Source organism: Brachyhypopomus gauderio, chromosome 8 (assembly GCF_052324685.1).
Source record: "Brachyhypopomus gauderio isolate BG-103 chromosome 8, BGAUD_0.2, whole genome shotgun sequence".
Taxonomy (NCBI): Eukaryota; Metazoa; Chordata; class Actinopteri; order Gymnotiformes; family Hypopomidae; genus Brachyhypopomus; species Brachyhypopomus gauderio.
The window spans coordinates 22,713,753-22,731,252 of NC_135218.1; the positions used below are offsets into that span (position 1 = coordinate 22,713,753).

The window sequence follows — 17,500 nt, forward strand, 5'->3', positions numbered from 1 at the left end:
GGAACGCTGAGGGAACGCTGTGGGAACGCTGTGGGAACGCTGAGGGAACGCTGTGGAGTCGCTGTGGGAACGCCCGGGCATGGATATGCTGGGCAGGGCACACGCATGTGCACGGGGGTGTGTGTGTGTGTGTGTGTGTGTGTGTGTGTGTGTGTGTGTGTGTGTGTGTGTGTGTGAGCATCATGTGCATGTTAGAAGTGGGGGACATGAGAGTTCTTCATCAGCCTACCACTGGCAGGAGGCTCTTCTCTGGAGACCAGGGCGCACACACACATAACTCATCGCTCTCCCTGACCTATATAGAGTGTAAGAGTGTGGAGTTAGGCAGAGATCGGTACAGAGGACATCACTGGATCTAGGGCTTGGTCTTCTCTGGATGAGACTGAGACCTGCATGAGAACTGGACTGCAGGCCTTCTACAACACATTTATGAATATTTTTAAAGCCATGAAGTTTTAAAATTAGCTGTGAATAACCATTCCAAGAATGTAAATAACAAGTGAAACCTCTTCCACAACAAAACTCTTCAATAATATACCGTAGCACAATGACAGTACACCGAAAAAGGATTTATACAGGATGGGATTAATGCGGGATGGCATTAACACAGGATTAGACTAACACAGGATTGGATTAACACAGGACTGGATGTTACATCATCATTTGTAACCAGGAAAAAACGATCAATAACGTGACGAGGATGAGGACGAGAGAAGGATGAGACATTTCCTGCCCTGATGATGTCACTACTCCCAGTCTAGCGAACACGTTGGAGCTGCTGGGGTTTGAAATAGCAAACGCAGCTCACACCGCAAGATCGACATTCAGAGAATACAGACATAAGAAAAGGGTGCTAACGTCATTTACTGCACTTCCAACCGTCTGGCGACTCGGGGACAGAGACTCCACTGTTTGTGCAGTTAGTCCCGTCCCACTGGCACGAGGAGGCGTTATCCAGAAGCATGTGGCTGGGTGTTGGTAATCCCCTCACTGCTGCTGGTGAAAATGAGACACGTTTGGCTAGAGATGGTGTTTGTGCTAGTTGGCTTCCTGCAGTCATGTTCTTTATGCCATTAGCAGGGCTGTGTCTGTGTGGAACTCACCTGCGGTGTGTGCTAGATCCAGAATCACTCTGGTGCTGCTCAGAAGCAGGCCAGAGGAGTTTGGATATTTACAGCTTTTTCTATATAAGGCTGTTAAGTTTATGTGTTGAGAAGGATCGCTATGCAACTTTGGGTCTCTGCGTTCGTCTTCTCTCTGTCTCCCCATTGACTCTGCCATTTCAGCTCCGCTTTACATGGCTTAACCTCCTCTTCTATGTTCTACTCTCCCTCTGTTTCACCCTGTCTCCCTCTGTCTCACCCTGTCTCCCTCTGTCTCACCCTGTCTCCCGCTCTTTCTCTATAGTGTGCAGTCAGTAGCCAGGGAGTCAGTCCGAGCTCCACTCTGACCACCAGCACAGCGTCCCCTGGTGGTGAAAGCCCTAGTTGCAGCCTGCCTCTGGGCTCCAGCTCGGTGCAGCGGCCCTCGGTGTGCCGCACGGGGCCCTGCGTCCCAACCACCACCCCCACCACCACCACCCCTACCACCACCACCCCCAGCTCTACACTGGAGAGCAAAGACAGCGGCATCATTGGTGAGACACACACACACACACTCACACATGTTAACATACTCAGCCTGCATGCCTGTACCATTCTGCCTTGTAGGGGCGTGGCCTCCCAGAATTGTCATAGCACGACGAACACTCGCCCAATGGCTGAACAGGTGTTCGTTTGTCTGCTCTCCTTAATGTGGTGGAGCACCTGGGGATCTGGCGGCTTGATGAAGCCCCTGCTCCTCACTGAGTTCACAGCTGCTGTCCCCAGTCTCACAGAGCATCAGTGTCTCCATGGTTGCTACTAGAAGGCCGTGTGATGTCTCCTCCCACGTCCACATACTGCTTCTCAGAGTGTGTAGTCATGCCGGGGACAGAGACTCATCTGTTCAGTGATGAAGCACATCGTCTTCCTGTTAGTGCCTTCTAAATGGCATAAAACACACACACACACACACACACACTCAAACAGCCTGACCTCAGTAACTGGGTGATGAAAGGAATGGAAATATTTAGTCTGTTTATATTTTTCCTAATCTATTTTTATTAATAGAGAAGTAGTATACAGGCATGAAAAAGCATAGCAACATCATTTATGCATAAACAAATATATATAACCACCATACCTCAACCACCATACCTCACCCACCAAACCTCAACTACCAAACATCAATCACTAAACCTCACCCACCAAACCCACCAAACCTCAACCAAACCTACATTTTTTAATGTATAAATATAATCAGTCAAATGCCATGCAAACCAATAATTAAAGAGCTAAAAGCACACACACCCCTCATAGACATGCACCTCAATGCACACACCTCTCACAAAGCACATTTGTGAGGCTGTGTGTGTGGTCCCAGTACCAGGCCCAGTACCAGGCCCAGTACCAGGCCCATCTGAGCCGTGTAACTGGGACGGCCTCTTCTTCAGCTCATGAGTCGAGCTTCCTTCAAGTAGGACACCAGCACTTCTTTGAGCCCAAAATAGAGCCTGTTATTGAGATGCAGTAAGGACAGAGCACACACACACACACACACACACACTCTCAACACACACACTCAGCGGCACAACCACTCAACATACACACTCTCAACACACACACTCAGCGGCACAACCGCTCAACACATACACTCAACATACACACTCTCAACACACACACACACACACTCTCAACATACACACTCTCAACATACACACACATACTCAACACACACACACTCAGCAATACACACACTCAACAGTGCGAGGAGGGCTAAACTCCTTCACCATTACCAGCCATCAGGACTGTCTGGTAAAGCACCAGCCAGTTGGAGCTAACATGTGTGTTTGTGTCCTGCCTTTGTGTTTCTGATCTTCTCCTTTCTGTCTCCTGTCCTTCTACACTCATCTGTCCTGTCTCCCTCCCTCCTGTTCTCTATCCCACATTCTCTTTCTCTCTCCATCCCTCCATCTCTCTCCCTTCTTCTCACCCTCTTTTCATCTCCATCTCTCCTTCACTCTCTCCCTCTCTCTCACTTCTCTCTCCCTCTTTCTCTCCTTTCATCTCCCTCTCTCTGCCCCTCCACCCGCTCCACCCGTAGCCACCGTCACCAGCTCCAGTGAGAATGAGGAGCGTTGCAGCTCCAGCCTGGACTGGGGCAGAGAAGGTGGAGGTGGTGGTGCAGGTGTTGAGGACAGCGGCCTGGGCGTGCCTCCACCCACAGCCCCCACCTCTGCAGTAGAGCTGGAGGCGGAGCAGGGTGAGGACCAGCCCAGCCCCGGCCTGGCCCCGCCCCTGACCTCCTCGCCCTCCGACGGCCCCGCCCCCTACCACAGCAGCTCGCTGGGCACGCCGAGGCCCAACTCCGTGGCAGGTGAGTGTGCACACCACCTCTCACACACACGCCGCCTCTCACGCACACGCCGCCTCTCACGCACACGCCGCCTCTCACGCACACGCCGCCTCTCACGCACACGCCACCTCTCTCACACACGCCTGCAGCCTTGATGCTCTGTGTGGCTGTCATAGCAGGTAATGGATGTAGACTGGTCCTACAGACCACACACTCATTTTGATTAAGCTTCTGTAAGGGACGGAGTGTGTGTTTGTGTGTTTGTGTGTGTGTGTGTGTGTGTGTGTGTGTGTACCCCAGAGTAGACACTTCATTATAGCATCTGACTGATTCTTCTGCTGAGCAGCTCTGGTTTCCTGCAGGTGGACAGAAGCGTGTGAGGTGATGGTGCAGTAGGGCCCGTGTCTCTGAGTGTGAGGTGATGGTGTAGTAAGGTGCGTGTCTCTGAGTGTGAGGTGATGGTGCAGTAAGGCCCGTGTCTCTGAGTGTGAGGTGATGGTGCAGTAGGGCCCGTGTCTCTGAGTGTGAGGTGATGGTGCAGTAGAGCCCGTGTATCTGAGTGTGAGGTGATGGTGTAGTAAGGCCCGTGTCTCTAAGTGTGAGGTGATGTTGCAGTAAGGCCCGTGTCTCTGAGTGTGAGGTGATGGTGCAGTAGGGCCCGTGTCTCTGAGTGTGAGGTGATGGTGTAGTAAGGCCCGTGTCTCTGAGTGTGAGGTGATGGTGTAGTAAGGCCCGTGTCTCTGAGTGTGAGGTGATGGTGCAGTAAGGCCCGTGTCTCTGAGTGTGAGGTGATGGTGCAGTAAGGCCCGTGTCTCTGAGTGTGAGGTGATGGTGTAGTAAGGCCCGTGTCTCTGAGTGTGAGGTGATGGTGCAGTAAGGCCCGTGTCTCTGAGTGTGAGGTGATGGTGCAGTAGGGCCCGTGTCTCTGAGTGTGAGGTGATGGTGCAGTAGGGCCCGTGTCTCTGAGTGTGAGGTGATGGTGTAGTAGGGCCCGTGTCTCTGAGTGTGAGGTGATGGTGCAGTAGGGCCCGTGTCTCTGAGTGTGAGGTGATGGTGCAGTAAGGCCCGTGTCGAGTACGCAGCACTATGGGTGGAGCAGGGACACTGAGCTTCTGCTAAGATCATTTGACGATCAGAGCTGTTGTAGTCATGGTGGCTTGGTGGTTAGTATGTTTACCCCTTGATACGAAGGTCTTGTGTTGGGGTTTGTACCTGCGTGGAGTGTCTCTGGTTTGGTTCCACTGTCTAAAAACATGGAGGTACATGTAGGTTAGTGGTGTTTGCGTGTCCACTGGTGGATGGGGGTGTGTGTGTGTGTGTGTGTGTGTGTGTGTGTGTGTGTGTGTGTGTGTGTGTGTGTGTGTGTGTGTGTGTGTGTGTGTGTGTGTGTGTGTGTGTGTGTGTGTGTGTGTTGATTGGATGTTGAAAGTGCTGATGGTTCTGAGAAATGTGCTATGGTAGCATAACTTAATTAATTTAAACAGAAATGCTAACAAACTGAAAATATAATGTATTCCACTAAAAGGCTTCACACACATACACACACACACATACATACACACACACACACACACACACACACACACACAGTCCTGATCTATGAGCAGGTCCTGGTGGGTCTTGGCGGGTCCCAGCGGGCGTTTGGCGTCCTGCCCAGTCGAGGTGCAGCGTCAGCGGGTTGCAGATCTCCCAGTGTTTTACCTGGACGTGGTCTCCACACCCCAAGAACAAATGCAAAGTCATGCTCATCCAGATGCAGAGGGTACAGATTATCAAGCAGATTACAGATTATCAGGGAGATTAGACTACAGAGAGAGAGCCCACCAAAGTGTAATAGAAAAATGAGAAGAATGAAGAATGTGACTCATTAAATTTAGTGTGTGTGTGTGTGTGTGTGTGTGTGTGTGTGTGTGTGTGTGTGTGTGTGTGTGTGTTGTAGTGGATGATGAACACTATTCTCTAGTCTGCCTGGAAACAGTGTGCATAGCCTGCTGCACCAACCAGACCCGCAGTTCTGAAACAATCTCCCGGGATCTCTCCCCGTCTGTCTCCTTCAGAAGACAACACACACGCAAACGCACGTGCACGCAGACACACTCACACATAGGCACACTCATACAGCACAGCTCACGTCCTCTCTGTCTTTTAGAGGATTCACGCATACTCATGTACACACACACACACACACACACACACACACACACACACACACACAGCAGTGGTTCTGCTGGGCTTCAGAAGTGCTGAGACTATGGCCCGTTCCCCAGCAGAGGGAGTCTTAATTGGACCTCTCATTTGCAGGCCCGGTTCACTTCACTCACACACTTTCTGTTTTCTTGCCACTGTTGCACAAGCAGTCATGGTAAAGAATTCTTCTCTCTCTCTCCCTCTCCCTCTCTCTCTCTCTCTCTCTCTTTCTCTCTCAATGTTTTGACTCTGCCTGTGTCTCCTTTGTTCTCTATCTTTCCCTCTCTCTCTCTCTCTCTCCCCCTGTTTGTCTGTCTGTCTTGGCTTTGCCTGTTTCTCTCTTCTCATCCCCTTTGTTCTCTCTCTCTCTCTCTCTCTCTCTCTCTCTCTGCCTGTCTGTCTCTCTAGCCACTAGCACCACTAAGCTGGAGGAGTTGAAGTATCTGGACGATCAGCGTAATGTCCCCCTGCGTTCCTCCCTGCGAGGACCCTGGCCCGGGGCACACACCAGCGGCCGGAACCAGGAGGTCAAAGGTGACCTGACCTGAACCTGCACTCAAACGCTACCTCTACTCACACTCACTATACCTGCACTCAAATGCTACCTCTAGTCACACACACTATACCTGCACTCAAACGCTACCTCTACTCACACACACTGTACCTGCACTCAAACGCTACCTCTACTCACACACACTGTACCTGCACTCAAATGCTACCTCTACTCACACACACTGTACCTGCACTCAAACGCTACCTCTACTCACACACACTGTACCTGCACTCAAACGTTACCTCTACTCACACACACTGTACCTGCACTCAAACGCTACCTCTACTCACACACACTGTACCTGCACTCAAACGCTACCTCTACTCACACACACTGTACCTGCACTCAAACGCTACCTCTACTCACACACACTGTACCTGCACTCAAACGTTACCTCTACTCACACACACTGTACCTGCACTCAAACGCTACCTCTACTCACACACACTGTACCTGCACTCAAATGCTACCTCTAGTCACACACACTGTACCTGCACTCAAACACTACCTCTACTCAACACACTGTACCTAAATTTAAATACCTGGTACTTAAATTTAAAGTCTGGTACCTAAATTTAATGAGAATGTGTGTTTCACCTTGCAGCTCGAATAACCCCATACAAGCCTGTGGACATCATGCTGAAACCCTTGCTGTTTGAGGTTCCCAGCGTGACCACAGATTCCATGTTCGTGGGTCGTGATTGGTTGTTCCAGCGACTGGAGGAAGTTCTGTCGGGGGCCGGGGAGGCGGGGCCAGGGCGTGGTGCTGTTGTGGTGGGTGGTGTGGGCTTTGGGAAGACAGCAGTGATCTCCCGCCTTGTGGCGCTCAGCTGTCACGGAGGGCGGATCAGACAGGTTGCCTCCAACAGCCCGGGGTCGTCCCCTAAGAGTAAGAACACACGCCTTCATGACTTCAGCACCAGCAGACTAGACCCTGTGCTGGATAATCACATACAGTCATGTGTTAATACTGTCTCATGTGTTCATAACACTTCATGTGTTCACATTACATTAGGTGTTCGTCCTGCTTCTAAAGTTTGCAGTGATACCCATGTTGAAATCTCCCTGTGTGGGTTTCTATTCTTTGCCCATGACAGGGCTCCAGTGGGTGGTTGTGCAGGCATAATGCGCGTGTGTGTGTGCGCGTGTGTGTGTGCGCGTGTGTGTGTGCGCGTGTGTGTGTGCGCGTGTGTGTGTGCGCGTGTGTGTGTGCGCGTGTGTGTGTGCGCACGCGTGTGTGTGCGCACGCGTGTGTGTGCGCACGCGTGTGTGTGCGTGTGCGTGTGTGTGTGCGTGTGTGTGCGCGTGTGCGTGTGTGTGTGTGTGTGCGCGTGTGTGTGCGTGTTACAGGGGTGAGCAGAGCAAGCGTTGCCTCTAGCAACCACCTGAACCCTCCCTCTCTGAGTCCTCTACGTAGCAGCAGCTGCCCTCCGACCCCCGACACACACCGTCACAGAGAGGAGGCCGTGAAACGCCTTGCCAGCAAGGTACACACACACACACACACACACACACACACACACACACACACACAACCCCCAACACACACAGTCACAAAGAGGAGGCCGTGAAACACCTCGCCAGCAAGGTACACACACACACACACACACACACACACACACACAACCCCCAACACACACCGACACAGAGAAGAGGCCGTAAAACACCTCGCCAGCAAGGTACACACACACACACACACACACACACGCACGACCCCCAACACACACCGACACAGAGAAGAGGCCATGAAATGCCTCACCAGCAAGGTACACACACACACACACACACACACGACCCCGACACACACCGTCACAGAAAGAAGGCTGTCAAACGCCTCACCAGCAAGGTGCAAACATACGTGAACCCACCGATACATATGAATGCTTAACAATACACACAGCCACTTACACACACTCAAAACCTTTCACTCATGCTGGGTAGATCTTCACTACCCATACTTCACCTCATAAGCAGGTCTGGACCAGTGGAGATGTGGCAGGATGCCTTTAATATAAACAAATCAAGGCCATGACGACAGCATGAACTATGAAATATTTCCATCCGTTTAACAAACACTGCTGAGGCAAGAGAGCGCTGGAAACCCAACCATGAACAAGATCCATCAGACGGCGTCTAGCGTCTAACGTCTGAGTCCACAGAGCAGACTGAGCAAGGCCAGAGTTGATGTTGCCATATTGGTCATCATCTCCACATCTCCATCATGTCTGAGTAGTCCAGCTTCACAGTTAGAGCACAACCTCCATCATTATTACACAGCCCTACAATTATTGCACACTTCTATAATTCTTTGCACAATTATTGCAGTTGTATAACTGTTATGGTCTATAATTCTTACAGCCTTACAATTATCTCATAAACCAGCCTGCAGAAATAGATTACACATATTGCACATCCTCATAGTTTAAATAAATCAATACACAATCCTACAGTTGCTGTAAAGTTTAATTTACACACCAGCTGCAGAGGCCAGCAGCATGGGAGAGTCACTGTGTCCTGTTATGCGGGACATGGATGCATCTGTCTCTGTGTCCTGTGTTGCAGGGCATGAATGAGTCTGTCTCTGTGTCATGTGGTAGTAATCTGAGAGGTTAGTAATCTGAGAGGTTATTAATCTGAGAGGTTAGACTCTCTCCCAGTCCTGCAACACACACCAAATTAAACTCTCTCAAACAGCCTGACGAAGCAGAAATTGGTCACTAATTCAGCACTCTCTAAAATATCGAATATTCTAATATCCATTCTCTCTAAAATATTTATTATCTATCAAACCCATCCTCCTCTGGATGACGCCGGTCACCATAACAACAATTAAAGAGATAGGAAAACAAATAAAATATGTGAATGATAAATAAATCTCATCTTGGTGTGTATTTATATACATGAGTTCTCTATGTAATTCATATTCAGTCTTGATAGTTGATAATAGTAGTCATAGCTGTCTAAAATTCTGTCTAAGCTTTGCTGTAATCTTGAACACACGCATGACTGCATTGTAAGTGTGGACGTGATGGTTGTATAAACCTGTAAAACTGTACTTGGTTAGTGGCAGTGTGGATAATTTTTTAGGGGCATTGTGGATAATTGTTTTGTGGACGCGTGGATAATCATGGCTGTCTGCTGACACAGAATATTAAGTAAAATTGTGGAGTGGGTGTATCTCTAATAAAGTTGTGGTATTGTATTTGTCCCTTTTCCATAGTGAAGAGCCTTCAGAATTGTCATTTGTGTGTCGAAGTCTTAAGCAGAAAACTGGTGTGCTCGGTCTTTAGTCAGAAGGTCAGTGCGGTGGATGGCAGATTCTGGCAGTGACTCTTCAACGCTTCCACCGTTTAACATTAAGAAAGCACGCTGCAAGATTGCTTTTTAAAATATAATTTAGTGTACCATGAAAAACAGCACCTCCCATGCAAACCTGACACCTCACTCCGCTCCTAATGTGGGGAACGACGACATGTTTGCTATCTGCATCTGGCCTTCCTCTGTGCTGAGTGTCCTAGTCACACCGTTTTAATCGGCCATCTGCTGGCCGGCCTCTCTGGCGCCTGCGTGAGTTCTGAAGCGCGGTGGTTTAAGGGGGTTTGTGAGACTTTGCTCAGAGTGTGAGAATGTTCACTGTGTACCACCTCTTCTCCAAATCCCCTCTAACCTGCATCGCACGCACTTCTTAAAGGTGGGAAGATTTCATGTTCCATCTCTCTTGCTAAGGGTTGAGATGTGAGTTGTCTTTACATGTGAGATCATTCACAAGTGTTTAAAGACATGAGGAGATACAGGCTCCTCCAGCAGATGTGTGAACACAGGCCTGATCACTGATCAGTGTTCTTTTTCTCTCCCTAATCCTCTGTCTCTCTGTCTTCCTACCCATCATGCCCCAGGTGGTAGCGTACCACTACTGCCAGGCCGATAACACCTACACGTGCCTGGTGCCGGAGTTTGTGCACAGCGTGTCTGCGCTGCTGTGTCGTGCTCCACGTCTCGGGCCCTACAGGGAACTCCTGCTGCGAGAGCACCAGCTCCAGAGTCTCCTGAGCCTCCGCTCCTGTGTGCAGGACCCCGTCACCGCCTTCCGCCGGGGCGTGCTTGAACCCCTCAGCCTCCTCCGCAAGGGTGAGTCCTTAACACACTCCGCAAGGGTGAGTCCTTAACACACTCCGCAAGGGTGAGTCCTCAACACACTCCGCAAGGGTGAGTCCTCAACACACTCCGCAAGGGTGAATCCTCAACACACTCCGCAAGGGTGAGTCCTCAACACACTCCGCAAGGGTGAGTCCTCAACACACTCCGCAAGGGTGAGTCCTCAACACACTCCGCAAGGGTGAGTCCTCAACACGCTGCACCACAGTGAACCCTTTCACACACACTAAAATAAAGAAAAGTATCTGCAGTTGTGTGGGGTCCCCTTGGACTATAACGTTTGCTGATGACATTGTGATCTGTAGTGAGAGTAGGGAGCAGGTGGAGGTGAGCTTGGAAAGATGGAGATATGCTTTGGAGAGCAGGGGAATGAAAGTGAGCAGGAGTAAAACAGAGTACATGTGTGTGAATGAGAGGGCAAACGGTGGACAGGTCCAGTTACAAGGAGTTGATTTGGTGAAGGTTGATAAGTTTACCTACTTAAGGTTGAGGGTACAGAGTAATGGAGGAAGTGAAAGAGAGGTAAAGAAGATAGTGTAGGCAGGGTGGTGTGGATGGCATAAAATGTCTGGGGTGATCTGTGATAGAAGGGTGTCGGCTAGAATGAAAGGAAAGATCTATAGGACAGTAGTGAGACCTGCTATGTTGTATGGACTGGAGACAGTGGCACTGACAAAGAGACAGGTGAGGGAGATGGAGGTGTCTGAGATGAAGATGTTGAGATTCTCATTTGGAGTAACGAGGAAGGATAGGACCAGAAATTAGTTTATTAGAGGATCAGCACATGTAGCATGTTTTGAAGATAAAGTTAGAGAGGCGAGATTGAGATGGTTTGGACATGTATAGAGGAGGGAGGAGAGGTGTATATATATACGTCTAACTTGCAAAACACTAGGTAATGACATTGACTCCTGAAGTTTAGTAGTAGTCTGACTCAATGGTGTCTTGAATTCTGGCCTATCCGTACTATTACCTAGGATGTATTCTGTGATCAGAAGCAAAGCACTTTGTAAGTCACTCTGGATAACGTCTGCTAAATGCCGTAAATGTAAATGTATATTGGTAGGATGGATGGAGGATGGAACGTCCAGGCATGAGGAGGAGAGGTAGACCTAAGAGGAGGTTTATGGATGCAGTGGTAGAGGATATGAGAGTGGCTGGTGTGTCAGTGGAGGACACTCAGGACAGGGCCAGATGGAGGAGTTTGATCCGCTGTGGCGACCCCTAAATGGGAATTGCCGAAAGAAGAAGAAGATGAAGATCTGTGGTTGTGTGTGTTTGAAGTGCAAATGTATGATTTCACAAACATTTTGCTACAATTAAGGATTTCAGGTAGTGTTTGACGGCAGAAAGAGAACTGATGTTCTGGTGATCGCTGAAACCACCTGAAAATGGGCCTGAAGGTCCTGGATCATGGCGGGGCAGGATGAGCACAGGGACCCTGGTCCTCCTAACCCTTCCTCTTCCTCTTTCTCCTCCTATGTCTCGGGCAGAGAGGAAGATCACAGAGGACGACTACATCATTCTGGTGGACGGGCTGAACGAGGCTGAATTTCACAAGCCTGACTATGGAGACACCATCGCCTCGTTCATCTCCAAGATCATCTCAAAGTTCCCCACCTGGCTCAAACTGGTTGTGACCGTGAGGGTCAACCTGCTGGTGAGTTCATCAGTTCGGCCTGGGTTCACTCCTCAATCCTTGAGCCTTTCCCTCAGCTGCTGAATGTCCCACTAGTGCTCCGAGATGGTTGTGGAGGTGTGGAACCCAGTCAGATGCCACCACACTTTTAGTATCGTTGACTGGTCAGACCACCAGGAATGCAAAACTGCTGGAAGACCAAAGAACTGCTTAATGCTCAAACATTATTACTGGTGCCTGAAGTCTAGTGTTGCTCTGGGTGGTGTGGTCCAATATTTCAGATGCCAGTTGTGTAAGATGAGTGTAGGGTAAATTGCTCTGACAGGGGAATCTTCAGTTGTGGTTGCTGTGGCCGGTGTGTCAGAGGCGGACTGGTGTTCAGAGACGATGGAGAGATATTCTGAGCGTTTAAAGCAGGCGCTCTTAATGGAAACTGGGTCATGTTCTGCGTGTCCCTTTCTCTGAGGTTTTTTTTTTTTTTTTTGGGCCTTTTTCTGGGTTCCATAAACAGTTCCACTGTGCAAATACTCACCTTGACCAATTTTTGAGATAATGGCAAAGATCAACAGTAAAAGAGAGAACATTCTAGCAATGGCTCCTGGTTCAGCCTGTCTGATCTGTCTGATCTCCTGCTGCTGTGTAAAGTGAGGCAGGAGCCTGGAGGATAATGATGTATTGATTTTTGAGCGAGCTAAAGCTTGGAGCCTGAGTGACGTCTGAACCGAAGTGAACTGAGGTAGTGGAGCATGTCTGACAGAACAAGCCTCATGACTTTGGCTTTGCCTTTGCAAACTCTCAGGTTGAGCGTGTAGGTGTGCTGGGTCAACACCGGCACTAAACTGCACATCGCAGGTTCAGTCTGGGTACAGACAGCCACCCTTCTACGTTCTCATTTCCATGGACCATCGTTTCTACATGGGAGCAAGAAGCAACAGACAGATTTGTGTAACGTATTTGATAGGATTTCCTAGACCAGCATGCATTGCGGTATGTGCTCTCTTGCAGGAAGTGACCAGCCGCCTTCCTTTTCCCGCCATCTCCCTGGACGAGTTCCACAACAAGGCGATCGTGGCCGACATGCACGCGTACGTGCAGCAGAGGGTGGAGCGCGCGCCCTCCGTCCTGGCCGCCGACCCCAAGGTGGAGACGCCGGCCAAGCTGACCTCTCTCCTGGTGTCCCGTAGCCAGGGCTCCTACCTGTACCTGACGCTGGCGTTGGACCTGTTGGAGCAGGGCCGCTCGCTCAGCACCATCCCCGCGTGCCAGACGGGGCCGGGCTCGCTGTCCGAGCTCTACCAGCTGCAGTGCGCGGCTCGCTTCCCCACGCCGGCGGCGTTCGAGCGGGCGGTGCCGGTGCTGAACGTGGCGCTGGCCTCGCTGCACCCGCTCACCGACGAGCAGCTGTTCCGCGCGCTGAACGCAGGCGGCCTGCAGGGGGCGCTGGAGTGGCCCGACTTCCAGCAGCGCATGGAGGGGCTGTCGTGCTTCCTGGTGGCCCGGCGGGACCGCACGCGTATGTTCTGTCACCCGTCCTTCCGGGAGTGGCTGGTGTGGAGGGCGGACGGCGACAGCACCGACTTCCTGTGCGACCCGAGGTGAGCGATGACTTCACTTCCTCTCCAGAGACACTTTGCATTCTGAGATATTGATTTTGTAAAGGGGGGAGGGGCATAAAAGTATATTCTGATCTGTCTTTTCCTAATGTCATAGTGGAACTGTATTTCTCAGTAACAAATGTGCTGGTGACGGGGGAGGGGACAGCTGTGAGAGAGCAGAGTTAGCTTACCCAGGGGAATATCCGGGAATGTCTGGGAATGTCCGGGAATGTCCGGGAATATTCGGGAATATCCGGGAATATCCGGGAATATCCGGGAATGTCCGGGAATGTCCGGGAATGTCCGGAAGTATCTGGTGTGACGTGAGCTTCCTCCTCTGCACTGCAAGGTGCTGTGGCCAGCTGGTCGTGTTCGAGCAGTGGTGTGATGCCAGCGTGCGAGATGCCCATTGCGTGCGCGTGCGGCCCGTGTGGGTGTGCGATCACTCTCCCCACTCCCGTCCTCTTGAGCCGCCGTCACACACATTACTCACCACTCCCGGCTCGTGGAGTACCGGCGGCCCGATCGAGCCCCATCCCCGCTGCCTCGTCCTCGCACGACGGGGAGGCAGAGTGCACTCAGCCCCGCCCACTTCACACACATCACACGGCCAGGCTGCTCTGCAGAGAGGCTCTCGGGCTGGGAACGCCGCATAAACCACGCGCGGCCTTTTACAAGTGTGTTTAACGGCAGCCTACACGCAGTGTGCTGTCCGGATGAGCGGGGCCCGGAGGAGGCGAATAACGTTCACCGATTCGTCCTCTGCCGTGAGGCCGTCTAGACGGTGTTAATCAGCGTGTAATCAGTCACATCCAGTGTGACGCACAGCAGTGTCTGGGGGTGGATCTGCTGAAACTCTGTTAGTTTGAAGGTCTACGATAGCTATAGAAATATGACCCAGCAGTATGGGACATGCTCTCCAACAGTGGCTTGATTGATGGCATCATCCTCAGCCTTGTGTCAGTAACATCCGTCTGGCCTGACAAAGACCCAACCTGCTCTCACTCTCCTGCTCATCCAGTCCTGGACTGGTGTCATGAGCACTTCCATCTGCGGTCCAGATAACTGACCTCAGAAATGACATCATAGTGATGATGGTTATGCTGCTGCTGTAATTACTGGTGGAGATGACGATGATGACGATGATGATGATGATGATGATGATGATGATAGCGGGTGTTGTGATACAGGAGTGGACACGCACTGTTGGCCTTCATGCTCTCTCGACAAGATGGAAAGCTGAACAGGCAGCAGACCATGGAACTGGGTCACCATATCCTCAAAGCACACATCTTCAAGGTAGAGAACGTAGCTGCTGAAACACACACACACACACACACACACACACACAAATAAGTCAGTTTTGTGTACAGGCAACTTAATGAGCTTGCAAACGTATTTCTTGTTCCATTTAGCACCTAATGGAGTTAATTAGTGATGACACTTGAGTTATATACATTCTCTCTCTCTCTCCCTCTCTCTCTCTCCTTCTCCCCTCCTCTCAGGGCCACAGTAAGAAGACGGGTTTCTCCTCAAGTCTTCTTCAGGCTCTGTGGATCAGTACCAGTACAGACAGCCTCTCTGCTGCCCTCTCCTCTCTCAGAAATCTCTACACACCCAATGTTAAGGTACATGAAGACACGCGCACACACACACACACACACACACACACACACACACACACACACAAGCCCACCCGTTGGGGCGTCATCAAAGCCATTTTCAGGGTTAGTGTACTCATCTAATTACAGACCCTGTTGCATTCAGAGCTCACAGGGAGAGCGTGAATGTCAGAGTCACTATGACGACTGCATAAGACATGCCGGCCGCAGTAATTAACGCTGAAGCCTTCTGAACAAATGGGCTTACATCATCATATTTATTAATTAATTCTGTTATATGTTAATTGCTCTAGTCTGGACTGTCATTGTAATTTCCTTGTTTTAATGAAATGCGTGTGTGCTTGTGTGTGTGTGTGTGCACATGAGCACGCACACCTTCGTCCTTGACAGCCGTCTGGTGAGATGTTTGGATAAATAAGAGATGATGTTTCCTCTGCTTTAAAGTGCCCTGCCTCATGCAGCTGCTAACAGACCTCCACCACTGCTAACAGACCTCCACCACTGCTAACAGACCTCCGTCACTGCTAACAGACCTCCGTCACTGCTAACAGACCTCCGTCACTGCTAACAGACCTCCGTCACTGCTAACAGACCTCCGTCACTGCTAACAGACCTCCACCCCATGCTGTTCTCTTCAATAAGGAGGCCGGTGGTCTTCATCTGTTCCACGACGCCGAGTGTATCTCCATGTGTTCTACCATTAGATTAATTGTGAATAAGGGCTCAAAGGGAACTGATCATATTTGCTGTTTCACTGGTTGAATTCATAACTAGAGAGCTTTTTCATTACTGAAGCCATTCTATTCCTCTCTTACACACACACACACACACACACACACACCTCAATTGGTCTGTAGACACTGGCGCTTTATTGATTCAGTTTTGAAGAATTCCTTTCTTGTCTTTGCCTCTCAAAACCCAGTGTAGGAGGAGATTGGCTGTTTCTCTGTTTTGTGTACGGTGATCACATGACTCTGCTAGAGGCTCCGGACTGTAGTACCAGAATTAAGATGTGGTACATCCTGTCAAATCCAGAAACATGTTTATGTGTGTGTGTGGGGGGTTGATGTGAGGAGCACTGGTGTGGGGGGTTGATTTAGAGAGGACTGGTGTGGGGGGTTGATTTAGAGAGGACTGGTGTGGGGGGTTGATTTAGAGAGGACTGGTGTGGGGGGTTGATGTGAGGAGCACTGGTGTGGGGGGTTGATGTGAGGAGCACTGGTGTGGGGGGTTGATGTGAGGAGCACTGGTGTGGGGGGTTGATGTGAGGAGCACTGGTGTGGGGGGTTGATGTGAGGAGCACTGGTGTGGGGGGTTGATTTAGAGAGGACTGGTGTGGGGGGTTGATGTGAGGAGGACTGGTGTGGGGGGTTGATGTGAGGAGCACTGGTGTGGGGGGTTGATTTAGAGAGGACTGGTGTGGGGGGTTGATGTGAGGAGCACTGGTGTGGGGGGTTGATTTGGAGAGGACTGGTGTGGGGGGTTGATGTGAGGAGGACTGGTGTGGGGGGTTGATGTGAGGAGCACTGGTGTGGGGGGTTGATTTGGAGAGGACTGGTGTGGGGGGTTGATGTGAGGAGCACTGGTGTGGGGGGTTGATGTGAGGAGGATTGGTGTGGGGGTGATTTGGGGGGTTAATTGAGCGTTATGAGTGGGGACTGATGTATTTGTGAAAACCACAATGAGCGCAACAAATTGGTGGAGTCTGTGTGAGCAATGGAGGAGCCTGACCCCACCTGTGACCCCACCTGTGACCCCACCTGTGACCCCACCTGTGTCCCCACCTGTGACCCCACCTGTGACCCCACCTGTGTCCCCAGGTGTCTCGGCTGCTGATCCTGGGTGGGGCGAGCGTGTGTTACCGCACTGAGGTGCTCAACGGCGCCCCCGTGCTGTGCGTGCAGTCCCACCTGGGCCACCTGGAGATGGTGTCCCTGCTGCTGGAGTTCGGCGCTCCCGTGGACGGGGCGTCCGAGAACGGCATGACGCCCCTGTGTTACGCTGCCGCCGCCGGCCACCTGGGGGCAGTCAAGCTGCTCTGCAGGAAAGGGGCAAAGGTCAGCCACGCCTTATAGCCTTTAGCCCCTCCTCCCTGATCAGGTTGTGTCCCAATGGCTACCATGAAAACACTCTTACAAAAAGCAATAGTTTGTCTCTAAAGCTGTTTGTCTCAGTGCTTTAGCTGTAACTCTTTGTCTTGCTGATGTCATGGAAAGTCATTTGAACCCAAAGCAATCTGGAGGTTTCTCTGCAGAAATGTACTGGCCAAGAATTGTTTCTCTTGTCTACAGTCATAATCGATGATAATACACAA

General features: G+C 50.8%; 1 protein-coding gene across 1 annotated transcript in view; it reads left to right on the forward strand.

Annotated features, from left to right (window-relative positions):
• tanc1a (tetratricopeptide repeat, ankyrin repeat and coiled-coil containing 1a) overlaps positions 1-17,500 on the forward strand; it is a 71,544-nt gene that overhangs the window by 25,906 nt on the left and 28,138 nt on the right. The window contains exons 6-16 of the mRNA XM_077016053.1: positions 1,408-1,636; positions 3,184-3,456; positions 6,031-6,156; positions 6,780-7,064; positions 7,526-7,662; positions 10,072-10,303; positions 11,824-11,990; positions 12,975-13,564; positions 14,755-14,863; positions 15,070-15,192; positions 17,007-17,243. Coding sequence (XP_076872168.1) covers positions 1,408-1,636; positions 3,184-3,456; positions 6,031-6,156; positions 6,780-7,064; positions 7,526-7,662; positions 10,072-10,303; positions 11,824-11,990; positions 12,975-13,564; positions 14,755-14,863; positions 15,070-15,192; positions 17,007-17,243 — 2,508 coding nt within the window. The remainder of the gene's footprint in view (positions 1-1,407; positions 1,637-3,183; positions 3,457-6,030; positions 6,157-6,779; positions 7,065-7,525; positions 7,663-10,071; positions 10,304-11,823; positions 11,991-12,974; positions 13,565-14,754; positions 14,864-15,069; positions 15,193-17,006; positions 17,244-17,500) is intronic.